Consider the following 10,000-nt stretch of genomic DNA (forward strand, 5'->3'; position numbering starts at 1 on the left):
GAGAGAGAAAGTGGGAGGGAGAGGGTCCACCAAGAAACAAACCCAACTGTAGAAATGTTTAGGGGAAGAGACTGGATATTGACCTCTACCTCTCTCTCTCTTCTTACCCACACACACACACTCACACACACACATACATGCACGCACACATTTGCACACACACCTGAACACAAACTACTCAATCTAACACACACACACACACAAACACACACACACACAAACACATTTATACATATTTGCACAAACACAACTTCCAGGGGTAACACACATACTGAACAAACACATTTGCACATACACACACAAACTACTTAAGCTAACACACACACATTCTATTTCAGTGTAACCGCACAAGTCAATAACCACAGCTCATTACTGTCTTATGTCTTTCCTTTTTGCGTCCTAACTCTCTCTCTCTCTCTCTCTCTCTCTCTCTCTCACACTCTCTCTCTCTCTCTCTCTGTCCTCCTCCCCTGTCCATCCTCCCTTTCTTTCTTTCCTTCCTTCCCTCTCTCCTCTCCATCTCTCTTCCTCTCCCTCTCTCCTCTCTCTCTCTCTTTCTACATCGCTCTCTCTCTCTCTCTCTCCATGTCTCTCCTCCCTCTCTCTCTCTCTCTCTCCGTTTACAGAAGAAAGAGAGGGACAGTGGCGCCCCCAAGAGGCCGCTGAGTGCCTACATGTTGTGGCTCAATGCCAGCCGCCAGAGCATCAGAGCAGAGCACCCTGGGATATCCGTCACGGAGATCTCCAAGAGAGCCGGGGAGATGTGGAGACAGCTGGACAAGGACCAGAAGGAGGTGTGGGTGTGGGTGTGGGGGGGCTGTCTTTGACCTTCTCTCTCTAAATGGTGGAGGGGGGGAGGAGGGTGCTGTTCTTTGACCTTCCATTTAAACCTAATAGCGGAAGAAGGAGGGAGAGTGAGACAGCAACTGTCCCTAGAGACCTATCTCATCTGTCTCTCTCCCTATTATGACTTCAAGAGTAGAGGGGGGGTGGGGGGGGGGTTGTTCTTTGACCTTAAATTTATAACTAAATGGCGGAAGAAGGAGGGAGAGAGAGACAGCACCTGTCCCCAGAGACCGATCTCATCTGTCTGTCTCGCTGTCATGCCTTTATGAAAGCGTCAATGACTTGGCAGTCTCTTTCCTGTGCAGTACGACTTGTATATTGACTTCTCTCTCTCTCTCTCTCTCTCTCTCTCTCTCTCTCTCTCTCTCTCTCTCTCTCTCTCTCTCCCTCCCTCAGGAATGGGAGGGGAAAGCGGAGGAAGCAAAGAAGGAGTATGAGAGGGTGATGAAGGAGTACAGAGAGAATGGAGGAGGAGGTTCCTCTGGCCCATCCAAAAAGTACATCCAGTATATCTCTCTGTTATATGAACCCCTACAAAATACACTGTCTGTATAACATACAAACTAAACACATACAAACTAAATACACTGTCTTATAACATACAGCTAAACACATACAAACTAAAATATGACACAACGTGTCATAGTGTGTAGGTATATCTCATATGATTTTATGCTCGTCATAACAACAACCATAGGCATGTGATGTTGTAGGAGGGTCACAGATTTGGCGCCTAAGTTTTTTCTCTTTCATCTGTCCCTTCCTCTTTTTCATGTGCTCAGGGAGCAAAAGAAGAAGGGAGGGAAGAGTGATGGGAAGCCTGGGGGAGGGAGGGGGAAAGAGGGGGAGAGGGAGACGGGGACGCTGGGGAACGACAGCTTCAAGAGCCGAGAGTTCATCTCCAGTGAAGAGAGCTCGTCAGAGTCCGACAGAGGCAAAGGCAAGCGCAAACGCAAGGTACGAAAACACACACACACACACACACACACACACACACACACACACACACACACACACACAATCATACATACACACACACATACATACTCTCTCTCTCTCCCCTCCATCCCTTTCTCTCTCTCTCTCTCTCTCTCTCTCTCTCTCTCTCTCTCTCTCTCTCTAGGGCTCAGAAGATGAAGAGGAGATTGCCTCTACCCCTCCCAGCTCTGAGTCAGACTGAGGAGAGAAAAGAAGAAGAGAGAGAAGAGGGGATGGGGAAGAGGAGGAGGGGGAGTGGGTGTTTTGTTGTTGGTGTCCCAGTAGAACTCTATCTCTCTCATCACAGATTTTTATTTATTTTCAGCAGCTCCACTCGACTGTCCATATTTGTATGGACATAGTAAGATGGAGGCAATGAATACAGTTGGATTGTAAATCCTTTGTAATTGTATGTAAGTCAAATTTAGTATTTATTGGCAACTCATCTCGTCCTTACCTACCAGAGATTGACTTGTGAAAAAAGAAACTACATTTCCTAGCTGCCCTTTGGTTTGCTTAGACTGTGAATGACTCTGACTGTGAAGATAGATACATACCTTTGCCTGTGGTGAAACGTAGTTTTTCAACAAAATGAAGTCATCTTTTATACAACTGAATATTTGTGTTGACTCTTTCTCCCGTTTGAGGTTTATTTTTCACATATACACACACACGCACACACACACACACACACACACACATGAAGTACGTACATACATCCTCTTACAGTACCGTAAGTGATGTGGTCTACACTTGATGTGGTCTCCCCAAGAGGCTCTATAGAGGAAGTTTGAGGTTTCAGCCACAATGGGGTGCTTGACTGAGGTATCGAGAAATGGGAGGGGAGGAGAGGAGAGAGAGCTGAAGAGGGATGGTGGAGGTCTTTGAGTGTGTAACCCAATACTGATGGCACACGTTATTGAACACATCACTCTCTTCTCATCATTCTCTCCTTATCCAACCACAAAATCAATCTCTCCCCCTCTCTCTACCATCAAAACCACTTATCTACATAACCCTAATAAACCTTGTAAACAGCCTCTGGATAAAATGCCCACTGTGCTCACCAATACAGAGTACTATTTGTATTAATAGCTTCCATCTAATATTCCTTCATTTCTCTACCTTCACCACTACTTTTTTTTTATCTTCTTAGTTCCCTCTTCATCTCTGCCCATCACTCTCTCTTTCTAGACTGTCCTTGCAGTTTTGTCATTCTAATTATGCTTCTTATTCTGCCTCTCTATCTCCGTTTCTCTTTCTTGTGCTGTCTTCACCAGCATACACTGGTGTGCCCTTTATAAATATTGGAAAGAAGAAGCATTGTGTCTTCTTTTCGTGTTACACTCCAACAGTTTGGATTTAAAATCAAACAATTACTATGCGGTAAATACAGAATCTCAGCTTTAATTCAATGTTTTTTTTTTTTTTTTTTGATTGGGTTCACCATTTAGAAAGTACAACATTTTTTAAACATACTATTTCAGAGCTCCAAAGGTAAACAACAAACAATGTTTGGTCAACATTCCTTTGCATGCAATAACTGCCTGAAGTCTGCGATCCATTGCCCCCACCAGATGCTGGGTATATTCTCTGGTGATGCTCTGCCAGGCCTGTACTGCAGCTATCTTCAGTTGTTGTTTGTTTGGAGGTCTTTTGACCTAAATTCATACCACCAGGAAATAAAATGCATGTTCAGTTGGATTTAAATCAGAACATTGACTTGGCCAGTCAACAACTTTCTGCTTTTTGGCCCTGAAAAACTCGCTAGTTGCTGTGGCAGTATGTTTTGGGTCATTGTCTTACTCTATGATGAAGCACCGTTTGTGATTGCTGAGCTCACCAGTGCTTTCTTTCTCTTTTTTTAGATTTTGGTAAGTCTAATATTTTGCCTGTGTTTCTGATAGATTTTTCTGATATTTCAGCCTCATAATGGCTTCCTTGACTTTCATTGATGTCTCTCTGGTCCTCATGGTGACAGACACCAAAAGCAGACTCCAAAGGCAAACACAAAGCCTAGAATCAATACTAGACATTGACGGCTCTCTTATCCCTGCACAAATAATGTGACGGAATACACCTCACTTCACTTTGATTTATTTTTATTTTTTGTATCTCTTCTCCCTCCTTCTTTTGTCTCTAGTCTCAGTCCATGTACTGTATCAGTGTGTTTTCCATCCCTCTCTCTCAGTCCTCCTCCCAGACCACTTACAAACTAATCTAATTCAAGGTGTGGGGGAGTTTTATTATCATCTTCTAAGAAGTCAATTTCCTCTTGGTTTCCACAGTCTCCCTACTACTAGTCTTTCTCTCTCTCTCTCTCTCTCTCTCTCTCTCTCTCTCTCTCCTATTCTGAATAAATGGAATAAGTGGTTTTAGAGAACCTCCAGATGTCTTTGTTCCCCTATAGTGTCCTCATCACTGTGATGATCATACATTCTCTCTCTCTCTCTCTCTCTCTCTCTCTCTCTCTCTCTCTCTCTCTCTCTTTAGTTTTTCCTCATCTGTGGCACTTAGTCTGTGCAGCATCCTCTCTGCTATGTCCTTCCAGTTGGGGTTAATGGAGATTTTGATCACATTTCAAACTTGACCTTGTTTCCGAACTGTGTCCAGTTTGTGTATGTCGCTCTGGATAAGAGTGTCTGCTAAATGACTCAATTGTAAAAAAAAATAAAAAAAAATAATAATAATAATAATAATAATAATAATAATAATAAATATGAGGGCAGAAGGTTGGTTGAATACTAATGTGCAGATTGGGTCCCATTTGCTTAGTGCACTTGAAAGATTAATGTGGTGCATGTGCTTAATGGGGTCCTATTTGACATCCTCCTTTGTCTTGTGCCGTTTTGCTGCCGACAGACTAACCGGCATCACTCAGGAAATGAACAATATTCTATTCTTCGTTAACTCTTAGCCTTTTAGCCTCCTCCTCCCCTCCTCCTCCCTTCCACTCTGTTGCTTTGTCACCACTCTCTCCCTCCTTCGATCCCTCCTTCTTCCCTCCTTTAGTGGTGGCCATCACAGACTGAGTGGATTAGTAATCTCTGATTCTAAATGTCCCTACTGTGTGGATTTTGAGAGGTTGGATGACAAGGGATGTTTTACGTTATCTGTCCACTTCCTCCTCCTTGTCCAATCACGCTTAATCATTCAGCATAGCCATTTTCCAGAAGTGCCCCTCACAATGTAGATACAGATTTCGAAAGAAAACTGTAACTTGATTTGTGTGAAACCTCATCCCTTTGATGCAATTTTTTCAATGTAATGGATGTATCTAATGACATGTGTGTGTGTGTGTGTGTGTGTATGTGTGTGTCCGTGTGCGTGTGCGTGTGTGTGTGTGTGTGTGTGTGTGTGTGAGTGGGTGGGTGGGTGTGTATACTTGTTCAAAACAACAAAACCTCATATTCCATGGTCATAACTAAGGTCAAATAACAATACAGCAACATAAGACCACTAACCATGTGTGTGTGTGTGTGTGTGTGTGTGTGTGTGTGTGTGGGTGTGTGTGTGTGCGTGTGTGCGTGTGTGTGTGTGTGTGTGCGTGTGTGCGTGTGTGTGTGTGTGTGTGTGTGTGTGCGTGTGAATGCATTAGGGAAGGAGGAGGGGAAAGAACAGGAGTTGTGATGGTCATTTGGTCAAATGAAGAAGATGAAAAAGAACCAAAGAGAGAGGGAGAGAAGGCAAGAGTGACACAGTAAGGATGTTTACCAGTGACTTTTTAGGAGGGGCGACTGAAGACACATTTTTGCACAGACCATCTGGAAAGGGAACTTAAACTTTATGGACACATAGAAACAAACAAACACAAACACACACTCACACACTCACACTGAGAAGACACTCGGGATCATTGAAACTGGATCTGATCGCATCTTCTTTGCAACAAATTACAATATACTTAGGTGAGTCAACACACACACACACACACACACACACACACACACACATACACACATACACACACACACACACACACACTGATGAATCTGAATATTGTGAAATTGTGAAATGTATGTAATAAATGCTGCAGAAAATTATTTTTAAGGGAACATTATGTCCTTTAAACAAAATGTGCTTCATGCTTGTGTGACAGTAGAAAGGGACCTCAACCGGACCTTGAGCAGGTATTGTGGTTCACTGCTGGTTTCAGTTATACAGACACACAGGAAGTGGTGCCTGGATACTGGGCCGTGACAAGAATGTGAGATGCAAACTGTGCCAACTGTTCAGATGCAAACTGGAACAATGTACTGATCATGCACACCCTAATTGGTTGATCTTAAATATGATGGTTTATACACCTGGTTTATATACATTGTATCATGAGCCTAGGAAAGGGAAAAAGCTTCTGGTATTGTCCTTTTGTCTTCTTATGGCGTCTTGCATATTCTTGTACGGCGCCATTTCTCTGTCTCTGATGAAAGAATATAAACAATGAAGACCAACTTTTACTTTTGAATTTTTTGTCTTGGCTATTCCGTCAGTCAACACACACACACTGTGGAGGCTCTCTCTGGGTGGTAGGGTGGTCCGGGCTACCCCTCCAGACTCGCAGCCAGGATGTGGTCGTGTATCACAGACTTCTTTACCTATGAGACCACCAAGTCCGTGGTGGTCAAGAGCTGGACCATCGGCATCATCAACCGGGTCGTCCAACTGCTCATCATCACCTACTTTGTCGGGTCAGTACCACACCTTTTATTTATTTATTTATTCATTTGTATTACTTGTTTTTATTTGAATCTTGAATAGAGCATTATTCTTTGATGAGAAGAATGCTCACCGGGCCAGTACCACTCGTTTTATTAATTTATTTTAATCTTTGATAGAGCATCTATCTTAGAAAACAGTTTTTGGTGCGAAGAGAAATCATTGTGTTTGTGAATCTTGTAATTTTGAAATTGTTTTGATTGTGTAATGCTTTATTGCTAGTTTATTTGCTAGTTGTACTTGCTTCATATTCCCTAAGAAATCAAAAATTTAGTATAAAAGGTTTCTTTCTGTTGGATTCAAAAGAGGTCAACACAACTGGTAACGAACGGCCTGGTACCAAACGTTGCATTGTATTGCTTGTTGTGATGAACCCCTTAGAAAAGAAAAGAGTCATGGCTCAGTCATTGTTATGTACGTTACCATGTTTTTACCATGTAAAGACATACCAGGTAAATAACACACACCCACTGTATAATAAGATGTAATCAAACTGTTACCCTGCTTGTCGTAGGGAGTAAAAAGGGAGAGGAGGGGCATTCATTGCATTCCATGAACACCTTCATCTCCTTCCTACACTACTTTTGTGCACTACCCCTAAGTAAATTACTTTAGTAAGACAGTCGTGCATTATGACCCATAGAAGTAGTTCACCGTCAACTAGGGCACTCTACTAGGGTCAATAGTAGTGCTTTACTGTGGAGAGAGAATAGGGTGTCATTTGGTATTTCCCCTCAGTGTCTCTCTCTCTTTCCCTCTCTCTCTCTCTCCCTCTCTCTCCCTCTCAGGTGGGTGTTTGTGCATGAGAAGGCGTACCAGATCAGGGACACAGCCATTGAGTCATCTGTGATGACCAAGGTGAAGGGCTTCGGTGTTTACAATAACAAGATCATGGATGTTGCTGATTACGTCACACCTACTCAGGTACAGTAACACTAACAGAGCTGTGGATAAAGAAACATCTAGGCCTGTTTTCTACAGTAATGTAAGATATGGTGATATTATTACAGACAGAAATATTTCTGTTGAGCACATGAGTTATGATATTATATTATGCCATGCCCTGCAGAAGTAATGGGACAGTGAAGCATTTTTTCCTAATTTAGCTCTATCCTCCTTAAATTTGAAATCAAACAATTACAATGAGGTTAAAATAGAGATTCTCAGCTTGTATTTGATGGTATTTGTGTACATAATGGTTTCACCATTTAGAAACACTTTTTATACACTTTTTATACACTTTATATATATATATACACTTTATATACACTTTATATACCCTTATTTCAGGGCACTTTACTGTCCCGCTATCTACGCAGGGCACTGTAGTTATATTATATTATATTATATTACATTACATTACATTATATTATATTATATTATATTATATTATATTATATTATATTATATTATAATTTGATTAGATTCAATTAGATTTAACAAAGTCGATGTTCGTCCAGTGTTCTCCCTTCCTGGCCATGGAATGCCACAGTTTGTGCAGTTAGATTCGAATCGAGGGGCTCCAAATACAGTGGCGTGCAGCACTAAAACCATGTGCAAAGACCATTTTGGTAATTTGGCGTCACTGCAAAGTGCATCTGCTCCAACCAACACAAATTTAGCACCAATATAGGCGGGGCAGTAAATGGGAGTGTTGGTGGAGTTGTGAAGGGGCGTTGGCAAATTCAAACTCTAATGACGTTCCACGTTCAATAATTACCAATAGGCGAAAATAAACACTATTTGAACATACCGAGCACAGCAGTTGTCGTCTGGTAGGGACGACAGCTGCTACTTACGGTACTTTCTCTATAAATATGTGGAAGTAGGCCTAATATATATGGAAGTAGGCCTAGTGTATATTCCCGTATTACTACATTCTGTAAACTATATTCCTTAAAACATTGAATGACCAATGTTGCATACTGTACATCGATCGCCTCCACTCTCTGTGCCAATTACTAATTAAATCATGGAACCGTGCATGTCTTTGATTGGGTATAAAATCAAATAGGAGAATATCTTAAACATTGCATACTGTAGATTATAGGATGGTATGCACACCTACTTCATAGTCAATACGTTTGGTGAGTCTTTACACACAAACTAAAAATATCCAGCGATGTACAGTATTTCTTGTGACTGTTGAATATTATCCACGATTGCCAACGACCCTCAGTAGGCCTACAGTAAGCTACTGTCAAAAGCAATGGAGCCCACTGTCTTTATGATTAGCTGATTCGCTCAGTGTTGTTGCGTTAGGCTGGAACAAAAGTCTGCATACACAAACCTTCCAGGACCAGGAACGTAAAACACTTGATTTAGTAGACGCTGTGACCAGGAGTTTATTTATATATAAATTAGTGCTCTATACTATACTGTACATGTGAGTGATCTTTACAATACTGTGCATGAGAGTAACAATGTGTTTCTGTCCATCAGGGGGCGTCAGTGTTCTGCATCATCACTAAACTCATCACTACAGACAACCAGGTGCAGGGCTACTGCCCAGAGGTGAGATATTAACAATTACTCAGATAGTAGACTCTAACAGTTACTCAGATAGCAGATACAGTATATTTCCTATTGATACAAATACCAAGCAGTTTTTCTTATAGATCTAGTTTGTGTCTTGATAAGTTACCATTAGACTTTATCAAGTCAGTTCTTACCATTAAGAACTGTAAAATGGTGTTGTTCCCCAGTCAAGTGTCTCTCCCTCACCCACCTTGGTGTCCATGTGTTTGTCACACAGAGTGAGATGAAGTTCAAGTGTACGCACGACAACAACTGCACCAGGTTCATTACCAAAACAGGAGGAAATGGTGAGATCTGTTTGTTGTTGTTGTTGTTGGTCTTCTTCTTCTTATAGAGAGAATAGAGTTTGTGCCAGAACTGGACAATTCATATTCTTGGTCTCTCCAAGAATGTGAAAATAGCGACGACAGGATCGTTTGTCTCTTATCGTTTACCCTCCCCTCTCCCCTCTCTCCTCTCTTCCTCAGGTCTTGCGACCGGCAAGTGTGTCCCTTTCAATGACACCCTCAATACTTGTGAGATGAAGGGCTGGTGCCCTGCTGAGATCGACTCCATCCAGACGTGAGTCCCCTCGTGTGTGGTGTGTGTGGGTGTTTGGTGTGTGTGTGTGTGTGTGTGTGTGTGTGTGTGTGTGTGTGTGTGTGTGTGTGTGTGTGTGTGTGTGCGTGTGTGTGTGTGCGTGTGTGTGCGTGTTTCGTGTACGTGTCTGTCTGTCTGTCTGTCTGTCTGTCTGTCTGTCTGTCTGTCTCTTTTCCCAATCTGTCTCCCCTCGCTTCCTCTTGTACTCAATAGTAATGCATTTTAGAACGCTGCATCATTGACCATGTTCTTCTCTGTTCACACACAGACATCCTATGATGGAGGTGGAGAATTTCACCATCTTCATCAAGAACAGCATCCGCTTCCCTCTCTTTAACTTCAC

The 10,000-nt window shown here is 42.2% G+C and overlaps 2 protein-coding genes across 2 annotated transcripts in view; both read left to right on the forward strand.

Annotated features, from left to right (window-relative positions):
* ssrp1b (structure specific recognition protein 1b) overlaps positions 1-2,041 on the forward strand; it is an 8,555-nt gene extending 6,514 nt beyond the window's left edge. Inside the window, exons 15-18 of the mRNA XM_083693366.1 lie at positions 627-794; positions 1,243-1,343; positions 1,629-1,803; positions 1,970-2,041. Coding sequence (XP_083549492.1) covers positions 627-794; positions 1,243-1,343; positions 1,629-1,803; positions 1,970-2,026 — 501 coding nt within the window. The 3' untranslated portion in view covers positions 2,027-2,041. The remainder of the gene's footprint in view (positions 1-626; positions 795-1,242; positions 1,344-1,628; positions 1,804-1,969) is intronic.
* A 4,349-nt stretch (positions 2,042-6,390) lies between these two features.
* The window catches only part of p2rx3b (purinergic receptor P2X, ligand-gated ion channel, 3b), a gene marked incomplete at both ends in the record, with an annotated part of 6,016 nt that continues 2,406 nt past the window's right edge, over positions 6,391-10,000 (forward strand). Inside the window, 6 exons of the mRNA XM_083692862.1 lie at positions 6,391-6,512; positions 7,329-7,464; positions 8,983-9,054; positions 9,296-9,365; positions 9,546-9,639; positions 9,926-10,000. The exon at positions 9,926-10,000 is cut by the window's right edge and continues 3 nt beyond it. Coding sequence (XP_083548988.1) covers positions 6,391-6,512; positions 7,329-7,464; positions 8,983-9,054; positions 9,296-9,365; positions 9,546-9,639; positions 9,926-10,000 — 569 coding nt within the window. The remainder of the gene's footprint in view (positions 6,513-7,328; positions 7,465-8,982; positions 9,055-9,295; positions 9,366-9,545; positions 9,640-9,925) is intronic.

Source organism: Argentina silus (assembly GCF_951799395.1).
Source record: "Argentina silus genome assembly, chromosome: 21".
Taxonomy (NCBI): Eukaryota; Metazoa; Chordata; class Actinopteri; order Argentiniformes; family Argentinidae; genus Argentina; species Argentina silus.